Source organism: Thamnophis sirtalis, unplaced genomic scaffold, assembly GCF_051295495.1.
Source record: "Thamnophis sirtalis isolate CommonGarterSnake01/CBP01778 unplaced genomic scaffold, rThaSir2_p1.2 scaffold_1, whole genome shotgun sequence".
In the NCBI taxonomy this organism is placed as follows: Eukaryota; Metazoa; Chordata; class Lepidosauria; order Squamata; family Natricidae; genus Thamnophis; species Thamnophis sirtalis.
Window position 1 is genome coordinate 24,834,240 of NW_028261381.1, and position 13,382 is coordinate 24,847,621.

The 13,382-nt window shown below is 35.1% G+C and overlaps 1 protein-coding gene and 1 pseudogene across 1 annotated transcript in view; one reads left to right on the forward strand and one right to left on the reverse strand.

The window, feature by feature from the left end:
• UBR3 (ubiquitin protein ligase E3 component n-recognin 3) overlaps window positions 1–13,382 on the reverse strand; it is a 94,413-nt gene that overhangs the window by 41,168 nt on the left and 39,863 nt on the right. The window contains exons 21-25 of the mRNA XM_087709251.1: window positions 13,215–13,319; window positions 11,675–11,848; window positions 11,465–11,497; window positions 8,324–8,784; window positions 1,798–1,886 (exon numbers count right to left, since the gene is read on the reverse strand). Of these exons, the coding sequence (XP_087565377.1) occupies window positions 1,798–1,886; window positions 8,324–8,784; window positions 11,465–11,497; window positions 11,675–11,848; window positions 13,215–13,319 (862 nt within the window). The remainder of the gene's footprint in view (window positions 1–1,797; window positions 1,887–8,323; window positions 8,785–11,464; window positions 11,498–11,674; window positions 11,849–13,214; window positions 13,320–13,382) is intronic.
• LOC106544258 (ferritin heavy chain A pseudogene) lies at window positions 5,038–7,017 on the forward strand (annotated as a pseudogene).

Consider the following 13,382-nt stretch of genomic DNA (forward strand, 5'->3'; position numbering starts at 1 on the left):
AGAAACACAACTGGATGATTTTGGACCATCACACTCTCAAGGTTAACCAATCTTATAGATTTATTGTGATGTAGAAAAACAGGATGGTGCATGTACACCATCATGAGCTATGAATGAAAGATGTAAAATTAATAAGTACATAAATTTAGTAATCCTTGATTAACAACCACTCATTCACAACCATTTGAAGTTTTGACCATGAGGAAGGAGTAATGATAATGACCGATCCTCAAAGTTGTCATGGTTCCAGCATCCTGTGGTCTTGTGATTGAGATCTTGGCAATTGGCTTGCCATTACAAAAGCTGCAGTATCCCACAGTCATGTGATTGTGATTTGCAACCTTCCCTGCTAACTGCTCCAAATCAAAGTCACTAGGGAAGCTGGCAAGGAAGGTAGCAAGTTGCTTGGATAAATCTCCCCTACCCGCCCACTATCCCTGAGCCTTGTTGCATTTGCCCACACCGTGTCAGTCCCTTGTATATCCTTGCACACCCTCCCCCACCTAGCAGCACCCACCTTACCCCTGTTCTGTCCTACATACCCCTTCATTCTCTCTCACCCCCAGCAGTAGCCACTTACTTGCCTGCTGGCCCGTTTGCAAGCTCTCTGTGACTTGCAGCTTCCTATTGGCTTCCCTACCGACATTGGTTGTTGGAAGCTGGCAGGAAGTTGCAAGGAGGTGCTCACTTAATGATCCTCACTCCTCACTTAATGACAGCAATGACAGGAACTGCAGGGATTGCCATCTCTAAGACATGTGGTCATGGGACATAATGCTTTATGACTACATTGCTTAGTGGCAGAAATTGTGGTCCCAACCGCTGTTATAACTTAACTTACAACAGTTCATTTAGTTACATTATCACTGAAAAAAGTGACTTATGATCGTTTTTGACACTTATGCGGCATCCCCTTGGTCGCATGATTTAAATTCGGATACTTGACAACTGACTCACATTTATGACGGTTACAGTGTCCCAGAGTCATGTGATCGCATTTTGCAACCTTCTGGCAAGCAAAGTCAATGGGGAAGACAGATTCACTTAATTACTGTGCTACTAATTGTAAGAATTGCAGTGATTCACTTAACAAATGTAGCAAGAAAAATCATAAAATGGGGCAAAACTCACTTTAAAAATTTCTCATTTAACAACAGAAATGTTGGTCTCAGTTGTGGTCATGAGGGCTGCCTATACACATTTAAAGCTAACAACTTCAGTTACTGTACCTGGGCATCCACAGGAACAATGAAAGACTCAGGAAAATACAAGTTTTAAGCATTACGGAGATGTAACCTGAGTGGTGATTCATTATCACACATCCTGTCACCTATCTAATTCAAAAATATATTTACCTGAGTCCATCATGCAAATATCATGCAAATCTCAGGAAAGGTGTGGTACTTATAAGGAATAGCTGAGCAATAATGAATGTGCCCACGCTAAATCTGAAGTATCTTTGTCTGCTTCAGATGCAAATACTACAACAAATATAGCTCAAGGACCTATTCCTTTTTTCAATGTATGTTTAACATGAAAACAAAACTACTGGGATAGCTTATATTTAGAGCAGAGATTCATCTTCACTATATGTAGGGGAACCCCATTTTGAATGTAAACAATTATTTCCATAGTTACTCTTACCTAGATGTTCTAAAATGGAATCTAAAGAGAAGATACTATTTTGTTTCGTTCAGTATAAAAGAGGTTCTATTCTTCCTCATTTGCCCTTTAACTTCATTTCCCAATATCAAGAACAACGAACAATGAATAATGCAAACAGAATACAAATCTCACCAACATCCATAGCAGTTTCCATAAAACTTTTCTGCCTTGATGCAAATTCAGCCAAAAGCTTCTGTTGTCGTTCCCTGGCCTTTTGTCGTCTAATGAAATAAAAAGAAGGGGAGTAATTACAAAGTAATTGTTGACATTATTTATAAGGTCTATAGATTGATATAAGAAGAAATTCTTATTCTCCCCCCCCCACCCTAAATATGAAGGTCATTTATGTCCCAAAGTCACTTCAATGTCTCAACTTTTCTTTTCTCTTCTAGCCTGCTAGGACAGAAGCAGTCTAGGACAGAACCAGAAAATGGGAAATTCTTCATCATTACAAGAAATATTCACTGGTTAGAGTTAAGAAACAATTCTTATTACTTTTACATTACTTCTGAGAAATCTTGAAAATGATAAATATTCTTAGCTCCAAATAATAGACTAGCTCAAGGACTAACAGATCAAGAGATATCAATACATGGTATTTTGATTAGCAAGCTATTTGCATACCTGCTGAATGACACACAATTAGACGAATATATAAATGGATTGAAGCTGCATTCAAGTGCAGTAATCAATGGTATCTTATCAAACTGGAGGGAGCGGTCAAGTAGAATGCCACAAGAGCTGGTCATGACACCTATGTTCCTCAACATTTTTACCTGTGATGTTGCATCTGTGTGTCTACTTCTCTACTATTCAAGCTGTTCCATTAACAGCTATTACCATCAATATTTTTTCTTACTACTACTACTACTCGTATCTTTTCTTTCTTTCTCTCTCTCTTTCTTCTTTTCTTTTCATTTCAATTTTCTCCTGCTCTCAATTCCAACAAGAATAAAGTGTTTATGTCACTTTAGATCCTTATAGATCACTATCCTATTTACATTTAGTCTTCTCTTTTGTAAGCTAAACATGCCTCTCTCATTTAACTCCTTAAACTGTCGAAGTTATCTCATCCTAAAAGACACAATATAGTGGACTCTCCTCCTCTGGATGTGTAAAATAGAGACTGGATGGGGATCTATTGTGACTGTTTAATTTTGGATTCTTGCTCTGAGAGGGATAGGTTTACCGTAATTATCTAAAAGGCGCCTTCCAACTATTTAAGTGTGTGTTGTATAATTCAAAACAATATAGAATACGTTAAAATAAAACATTGAATAAAACAAGAACACATTGTATATAATTTTTTTTTAAAAAGTGCCCACATATACGGAATAATGCTGTTGAGATGTATTACACAGGAAGGGGACTAAATATGTTTACAGCACATAAGTAAATTGTAATCTCTCAAAGGAAACTTATATCAAGAATATGAGGCAAACTCATGTTTTCCCAAGATATCTCTCTTCGCTGTGCCTTTGTTAAACGGGCTAACTGTAAATAGAGACCCTTAATAAGGAGACAGAACCAAACTGACAGAATCAGTACAAGTTGGTAATTTTCCGCAATGCCCCAAGGGGGTCCACGCAGAAAGACTGAAAGTATTACAAAGCAACCCAGCAAAATCCTTTTCTGTGCCTTAGTTCCTATAGCAACAAATTCTGCAGGCGATGCCAAGTTTGCCTAAGATGAATAAGCTAGAAAATAGGTCATCCAGCCTCTTTTTGCCCAGTTTTTCTTCTAGCGTCAACAGCAATAGCTGAGCTGCTCAACTCCCCGGCTGATAGATGGCAGTTGCGGGCAGCACTGACAGATAGAACTTTATTGTGATTCATGTTCAGTGAAACAAAGCAAGTCATGCTAGATATTTATATCTGTGCGATGATTTTACATACTGCAAAAGATTTAGAACACAACGTTGCCACAACCTGTTTTCTATTGACATAAGTCTTCTAAGAATGTCTGTACAACATGCCTCCGAACAGAAATACGGTTCTGTGTCCTGGAAACTTAATTTTTCAGAGAAAAAATTCCAATCCACGCAAATGTGTCTATACCGAAATAGTATGCTGTTTACCTTTCAGGTGAGTATTTACCAAAATAAAATACATGGCAATTGCATATTATTCTACCACACTACTGCTTTCAGTATTCTCTTTAAAATCTTTTTTTCTCCTCATATAAAAGCTTTTGGTTACTTTGAATGCAACGTTCAAATCACAGACAGTAGGCTAGATTTATTCTTGCACATTAAGTAATATTGACTATAAACTTTTCAAGTTATGAATCCTGGGACAAATATGGTTACTTAAAACATGCCCATCTGCATTTGAAGTTTTTCCAATTCAAATATTTCAGAAAAACTCACATCTCTTTCAACCCTCCTGGGAACTTAGCTAGCAGAGGGTCATAATTTTATGGTACAGTATACATCTCCGTAATGATAGCAACACAGCAACATGACTGTTTATACCTGACTGTTCCTTGAATCCTCTGTCAAAAAGATCCAATAGGATTATACTTAAGAGTTCTGGTATAAAGACTCTTCTCCAATTCATCCCTTATTTGTTGTTTATTATCATTTTAATTTTTATATATCTGGGGGTGGAAGTGCAGAGGAGATGTCACAACATCTTTTACTAACAAATCTTTACATCTGCTAATTTGCTCCAGTAAACTAGTTTTCATGTACTGGGTCCTCTTCTTCTTATTGCATTACATTGCAATCAGAGCATGACATCACTAAAATACTTTATACAAATTTAGATTGCACTTTTTATAAAGATTTGAAATACATATTACATATGCACTCATTTTTACTTGGAATTTAGGTTCTACTCTGTATGAAAAGTTGACTGCGTCTTACATATGCACTCATTTTTACTTGGAATATATTTTCAGAGTTGCAGATGCTTGATACATTCTATAGGGATTAATTTTCAAATTGCTATGCTAGATCTTTGTGTCATGTTTATGAAATATTCTAACTGTCCCCCCTCCAAATACCATTTACACTTTTTTTTTAAAAAGTATGCATAACTGTGTGAAGGCCTAACCTAGTCAATAGATCAACAACAACAAAATTCCTCTGCTCTTCTCTGTGGCATTTCTGGGGGGAGGGGGGGAGAATATTCTGTTGAAATAACAATTACATTACAACGGAAAATTCTTCATATGGCTGCTGATAAAGAACACAGCAACAACTGATACATCTGAAAGCTGCTAGACAAAGGATAAAAATTGATTGATTTACTAGTTTCATAGCTCACTGAACTCAGTATATATTCTGGAAGGCTTACGGCATATAAACATTATAAAAGCTACAACAGAAACAAATCCAATTAATGAAAAACAACAGTAATAATAATAATTCTCTAAGATGAATACCAATAAAATTTATTTAGAGTTGAAGGCTCATTGAAATTAAGCTGTCTCAAAATTACAAGGGAATAAGCTTCACAGACTTCTAGGCTGAAGAGCAAGGGCTCCCACAAAGAAGACCTCTTGCCTCAGCCATATGACCCTCACTCCCGAGAAAGGGAAAACTCTTTAACAGATCTTTAGATGTTCTCACTGGATATGCACATTCAATTCTCTTCTATACTTCTTTCTAAAGACAGGTAAACAAATAATTAATCAGAAACTATTCCTTTGAGAGCCAGATTTGTACAATGGTTAGCACACCCGTTGACCTTCTGAACTTCAGGAACAACCTTCTCTTCCTCACCACTTCATGATGACTTCTCAAATCCATCAGGACTACCATGCTGAATGCGAGGCTGCTGTAAACCACTTGGTGAACATCGAACTCTATGCTAGCTATGCTAGCTATGTCTACTACTTGTCCATGGCCCATCACTTTGACCGTGATGATGGAGCTTTAAGTCATCTGGCCAAGTTCTTGAAGGAGTAATCCCAGGAGGAGAAAGAGCATGCCAACAAGTTTCTGAAGTACCAAAACAAGCGAGGAGGACATATTGTGTTGCAAGATATCAAGAAGCCAGAGAAAGACTAATGGGGCAACAGTCTAGATACATTGGATCATGCCCTACAGCTGGAGAAGGAGGTCAACCAGGCTTTGCTGGATCTACACAAGCTGGCAACAGAGAAAGTAGACTCCCATCTCTCTGACTTTCTGGAGAATGAATTCCTGGAGGAGCAAGTAAAGGCCATCAAACTCATGGGGGACCATTGCACCAACTTGAAGCGCCCGGGGCTGCCCCAGAATGGCATGGGCGAATACATCTTTGAGAAGCTCACCTTAAGCGAGAGCAGCTAAACTTTGTCCCGTTTGATTTATGCTGTTTCTCTTGGCAGGCAAAAATAAAACAAAAATATGTTTATGTACAATGGTTAAAGGCATTGGGATAGAAACTGGGAGATTCCAAGTTCTAGTCCTATCTTCAAAAGAAAACCAGCTGGGTGACTTTGGGCCAGGACCTTTCTCTCAACTATATGATGAAGGCAAACTACCTCTGAAAAACCTTGCCAAGAAAACTACAGGACCTTGCCTATGCAGTCACTGGAAGCCAAGACTGACTCAAAGGCACAAACATATACAAAAACTATTCCTTCAAACACCAATTTGTATTTTAAAGTTATCTAGATTTAATAAAGACCTTTTGGGAGACTGGATTTTAGACTTGTTTTGGCAGCAATGTATGTTTTGATATGAATCTATACATATTCACAGTCTAGTGGCCTTTTTTGCCTTAACTTTAATTCACTTAACTTCAATTACAGATGGTTCTCGCTTAACAGTGGCAACTGTGACACAAACCTCTATCACTAAGCAACACAACACACCACAGAGATTCTAGCACGTCTTGCTGTTGTCATTAAGCAAATCTGCCATCACATGGTCGCCCTGTGTAACTTCCTGCTGGCTTCCACACTGACTTTGTAAGAAGCTAGCAAAGACAGTTGCAAATGGCAATCACGTGACCATGGGCATGAGTATATTATAAGTATGGTAACTGATTATAAATACCATTTGTTTAACTCCATTAAAAATTCAAACAGTTGCTGAACAACTGGTCACTACATGAAAGCCACCTGTATATTTTTTCAAGGCCAATTCACACACGACATTTCTCTGTCAGTTGAAAAATTGCCAAAATGGTTTTAGTACGACCCCATTCCTTGTATAGTCATAATTTATTACCATAATATGTTGATATACACAGGCAACCATCTTAAAAAGCTCTTGTACTTTGCCTATTTTAACCAGATGTGTCTTTTTCTGATTCATCTAGTTCCTCACTGCATCCTGAGCAACTTCACATTCATCATGTATTTATTTCTGTTCCAATTTGGTAGACATTTAGCTCCACAAGTCTTGACAGCCAAGAGCCAGTCTCTGCTGATATTCATGTGCCTTTAGATATCCTTGCATTTTGCTTGATGGCCATGTGGTTAGCAATCGGAACAGACGTAGGATTTAATTTTTAACTGAAATATATTGTAGAGGTGAATTTCTTGTCTTTCTTTTACTTTAGCTTCCTTATATCTTATTCTGTCAATCAAAACTACAAAACTGCCAGACCCAAATAATTAGGAATAGGAGATGTGTTCAAAACACTAAGAGTTTGTTCTCACCAGCTGTACTCAAGAATCTGAGAACTAATGGTCCAAGCTAATTTGGAACTAGATAAGGGCCAATGGAATTCATGAGAGGTCGGACTTAGGTCTCTTGTGGCTGCGCAATGACTCCAAACTGATTACACATTTAACTCTTCCCTCTAGCAGAGCCTGCTCATCTCCCTGTATTAATACTCATGTACTGTATTAAATAAAATAATAATAAAATAATAAAATAATAAAATAATAATAAAATAATAAAATAATAAAATAATAAAATAATAAAATAATAAAATAATAAAATAATAAAATAATAAAATAATAAAATAATAAAATAATAAAATAATTAATAAAATAATAAAATAATAAAATAATAAAATAATAAAATAAATAATAAAATAATAAAATAAATAATAAAATAATAATAAAATAATAAAATAATAATAAAATAATAATAAAATAAATAAAAAATAAAATAAAATAATAAAATAAAATAATAAAATAAAATAATAATAAAATAAAATAAAATAATAAAATAAAATAATAAATAAAATAAAATAATAAATAAAATAATAAAAATAATAATAAATAAATAATAAATAAAATAATAAATAAAAAAATAAAAAATAAAAAATAATAATAAAATAAAATAAAATTTAAATTAGAACCTGGCTTGTATTGTTGTTGTTAGTTGAGAAGTCATGTCCGACCCATCGCGACCCCATGGACGACGTTCCTCCAGCTTTCCTGCCCTCTACCACCCCCCAGAGTCCATTTAAGATCACGCCTACTGCTTCAGTGACTCCATCCAGCCACCTCATTCTCTGCCGTCCCCTTCTTCTTTTGCCCTCAGTCTTTCCCAGCATTAGGCTCTTCTCCAGTGAGTCCTTCCTTCTCATTAGGTGGCCAAAGTATTTGAGTTTCATCTTGTATTACCCACAACCTTTTACCCACAAACCACTTTTTTAGAATATGTTTTCAAACGCAAAATAAAGCAATGTTTCAAAATAAAGCAACATTAACAGTTTGAGAATAAAATAATACCATGCTTCTATTGTCACCATTTTTTAAAAATTACCTTTCTTCTTTGTCTAAAGTTTTCTTCTCTGCTGGACTAATCTTTTTGGGTGGCACTGTTGGAGTTACTCTTCTACATATTTCTTCAATGATGTGTTTGTTTAATTTACTTTGAAAAGCAGCTTTTAATAAAATCCTTTCTATGGCAGTCATTCCATCGCCATGACAATATTTTGGGTTTTCATGATGAATTAAAGTATCCATATCATCCAACCAAGGAGGATAGTAGGAGTTCTGCTTGCCTGACAGTTTATGGTGAAGCTTAATAAGCAAAGACAATATGCTTTCTTTGATTTCTAAAATAGCTGTTGTTAATTGGGGAGTTGCACCAGGAGCAGACCATTTCATTGAAGACTTTGGTCGAACAGCCTGACTGGCTTCAGTAGTATTGCGGTTAATTATCTCCTGAAATTTCTTTCGACGCTCTGCAACCAGACTGAACACTTGTGCGGTCCCTGAATTCTTGAAAGGAAAACATAAACACTGCATTAGATGCCAAAACCACTTTTTGTAAAACATTTTAGCAGCAACACCAAAAGGATTCTTATTTGTTATTTCAGTTTAATCTTAAATGCTGTGAAATTGACAATTGAAAAATACTGTGATAATGTAATATTACACCCACACCTTTACATATAATGTTCATATATAATGTTGAACCATAATGTGGTATGCTTGTGCTTGATTTAGCATAGAATGGAAATTAACTTGTAACAGTTTAGCAGTGTGTGTGAATCAAGCCATAATAGCTAGTTAAACAACACTTAACAAAATTAAATTTCAAAAATTTAGCTAAGCATTATATGCAAATACAACTTAAATGAATGACATGTTCTGTAAGGCTAAAGTGTATATAAGTCTCCACTGCTACACCAGGTAATGCAATCAGGAGAAGGATCAAGTGCTCTTTATCCCATCTTCCCCTTTTGGAGCAAACTTTCTACATTTCAACTGATTTAATTCACACGCTAAGCTTTGATTGTGTAAAACTTTTTGCTGCATTTGTGTGCATTGTTAAACATGGTTTATTGAAGAAAGTAAAATCCTATTCAACATTTGGGTCATTATACAGAATTACAGGACTATAAAGGTATTTCAAAGTTCTCTAGCCACTGCATAGCTGCTATATAACTTCTAAAGGAGCCTTTGAATTGGAGTAGTAAAATCAGCTACTATTTTTGGATGAGCTTTTTTTAAAAACCTAGATTTGACAGCATGGACAGGTTTGTGTTCAATGTTTCACAGGGGAGATAGACAGTTAGATAAAATTTGTAAACCACTCAGAATCTTGAGGAGGTGGTATATAAATAAATGTAATAAATGCTCCCCAACACATCTTTTTTGCTATTTCTAGTTTTCTTTCAGTACTAAAATGTTAGCAGTTGGGAACTAGAAGTACAATTATTTACTGTAACTTGATACTGAATGCATATAAGGATTGGAGCAGAAACAGGATTTAGTGTTGACTTGGTAGGCTTTAAAACAAATTATTCAATCTGTTGAACAGCTTCTTTAGTTTACCATAAGAGCCGTGATTGTGCAGTGGTTAGAATGCAGCATTGCAGGCTACTTCTGCCGACTGCCAGCTGCCAGCAGTTTTTTAGTTCGAGTCTCACCGGCTTAAGGTTGACTCTGCTTTCCATCCTTGCAAAGTGGGTAAATGAGACCCAGATTGTTGGGGTCAATATGCTAACTCTGTAAACCGCTTTTACAATGCTGTAAAAGCCCTCTGAAGCGATATATAAGTCTAAGTGCTATTGCTATTGCTATGTAGGAAATATGTACTTTTAACATGTATCTTTTATGAAACAGAGGTAAATACCAAGGTAAGTGTTCAGTGTTGCTCCCTGTAAAACCAAGAAGTGTTGTGAAGGAAGAGGGAAAGGCTTGTGGGAAAGAAAAGAGTTGGTGATGGGCAAAGTAAAGAGGGACAGAGAAGTCTGAGAACTATGAATGAGAAGTTCTTAAACTGTCTTGTAGGGTATTTTTTCCTAGATGTCCTTCTCCTTCACAGTTGGAAAAGAACAGAATGAAATAATCAACTAAGATTAAGCAAAGAAATGAAGTTGGGATGGAACAACAAGGCACAAATACTACAAAAGGAGATTCATCAGACAACTTCAAACCATGATTTCAAATGAAGGTATGCTGGTAATATAAAGTTAGTTCATTTCAGCAGGTTGCAATATAAAAAGCATGAGTTAAGCCAAATTAACAATTGAATACTAATATATTCCAAACTGAATTTTTGGGAAATAATAAACTCAGTTTATTCTTATATAAGTACCAGAATGTATGTTAAATTATTTATGATTATTTTTAAATCCAAAGTAAGATTCTAGAACTTCTTTAATTGTTTAACATTTTTATCAATTTATGGTCTAACATTTATAGAAGGGGAGCAACATATAACATTTTTTTCTTCCTTAAAAAGCAATCACTAACAACTGCACATTTAATACTCCAAAATATTTGGAATGCTTAAGAAAAATTCTAATGATGATCCGAAGTATCAAACTCTACCCTACATGATATATTTCACAAGAGGGTGTATATCATAATAATATGAGCTTATTGCCACTCTTGAAAAACTAAAGTAGAAAACCTACTTTCCATTTAGTAGTTATTCTAATAAAATATAAGAATAAAATATAAGAATGCATGTTCATTTTACATAAGAAAAATAGATTATAGCTTCATAATTTTTCCATCTGAGAGGTAGCAATCCAATTATGAATTAGTTATAAAGCATTTAAATAAAATAATATGTTCATGAACATGAATAATTTTTCAACTCAAATTATTTGAGTACTGGAAGTCTAAGTTAACTGGGAAAAGGGGAAACTTAAACAGCAAAAATATTAAATATTAGCAATACTTCCAGCAAAAATTCACACATATTCAAACAAAGCAAGTTGGCATATATTCCATTAACAGGTTACTTATTATTTTGGCAGCTCGCATATAGAATTTAGGACCAAACTAAAGGATTACACTTATATATCTTTTAATACAATCATAAGAATATTTCAAGTGCTATTGAGTCTCAGTGTTTTGAAATAAATATGGAAGTGCCTTAATGTTAGGGCCAGCGTAGTTAAAGCAACATTGTATTAGGTTTACAAAATACACACAAATCTACCTCTCTCTGGAGTCCTTTAGAGCGCCTTGGGTTCTGATAAGTTGGAGGAAAAAGGAGGCTATTAAAAATCCTTTAGACTCATACTGCTAAATACCAGATATGTAAACAGTAACAAAGAAAGATATATTTTAAGCAAACCTTACTTGAATTCACTATAAAAAGATTAAAACCTATGCACAGTAAGAAAAAAAATGGAAGTTACAACTTTACCTGAGAAGCTGCTAAGCCATCAGAGCTTGTACTTGCAGGCGGTTCTCTTTTCACCTCTGGTGCTGTCTCTGGTACTCGCACCCGCACATAGTTAATAAAGTGACGCATGTTCGACACCAAATTATTCCCTGGAAACCAGCTATCATGGCAACGTTCATGGCCCCCCATGGAATCCTAGTATATCAACCGTAACACATGAAACCAGTTATCAACACTGTAGGATTCAATTAGCACAAATAGTAAATATATAAAAATTAATATCAATTTCCCACTAAAATATAGAACAATATCTTTTTTTGGGGGGGGGGGAAGTATGTTCAAGATCAAACAGAATTTATACTTATACTTATTCATGCTGTGCAAAACATTTGGAGAGACATTCTTGGAGTGGTTATGTCACCTAAAGTTTAATCGTGGCTATTTCAAAAGTTTTGAGAATTGTCCAGGAGATGCTTCTCTTGGGATTGCTAACCAAATGAAGTCCTCAAATGGATTGCATGACCCTAATGTGTATCATCTCGCTTTACAAAGTACTCAGAAAACCTGGGCACATGATACTTTTACTACATTCCAGAGTCATGCTACTATCATGGATTTTTCTTTTATCTTATCGTGAATATTATATCTTAGCATTTTATGTGTCCCAGATTACTGTGATATGTTCAATACACTATTTTTTTTAAAAGAAATCCTAATCTACTATTATACACAAATGGAACCCCCCAAAAAATTAAGATAGCAATCCTATGGAATTCATACTTCCATATACCAAGGTCAGCAATGCATGTTCTTTGTAATCCTTCAAAGAGGTTTGTGATTTACTGCTATTCCTATACTATGCTTGGTAAGTGGAGAAGAAATAATTTGCACAAGATTAGTTTGGTTAAAATACTCATTTTTAGCTGACATGTTATATTACTTTTCCTTTGAGCTCACCTTCACCCTTTAAATCCATCTATCTTTACTCAACGAGAGAAACATATAAATCTCTAAAAATAAAATACACCACAAAGGCATATACTAGTATATATTGGAGATTTCTCATGTTGCAGAAATAGAACTAAAATTATATCATACATACATACATACAAGATATTAGCAGATGTGCGGTAGCCCCAATCGTTGCAAATTGCACAATTTTGTAGGAATGATTAAAAATTATCCCATAATAATTTGGTAATATAGCATATAGAATCTATAGGGAATATAGGTTGACTTGAATGGGGATAATCAACAAAAGTGGCAGAAGAAAACAGAATAGAATGGCTGTAACAGGGGAATGTGTGTGTGTGCGCGCACGCCCGTGTGTGCTGGTCTTGTTGTATTCGGGTCTTTTCCTGTGTAAGATTGAGATTGTCTTGGCAACGTTTCAGCGAGGTCTCACTCAGTAGGCAGAAAATATGGCAGAATATAAAAAGAAAGGAAAATTGGAGAAAAATGGTATGGAGCAGCTAGAAATCTGAAAAAAGCACACAATACTGCACCGTTTCAATGCAAAGTTCATTTGTTTTCTATCTAAAATGCTTTAATTAGCACTTACTTCTTCATCAGATTCCTGCTCAGAAGAATTCTCTAGTCCCAATTCAATCAAATATAAAACCATGCAAAGGACATGTTCTGACAAATTTTGATGATCCATTAAAATCTATGACAAAAAAAAGAAACACTTTTTTTTTACTCTCTATAAACTTTTTCAATTTAGAATTCA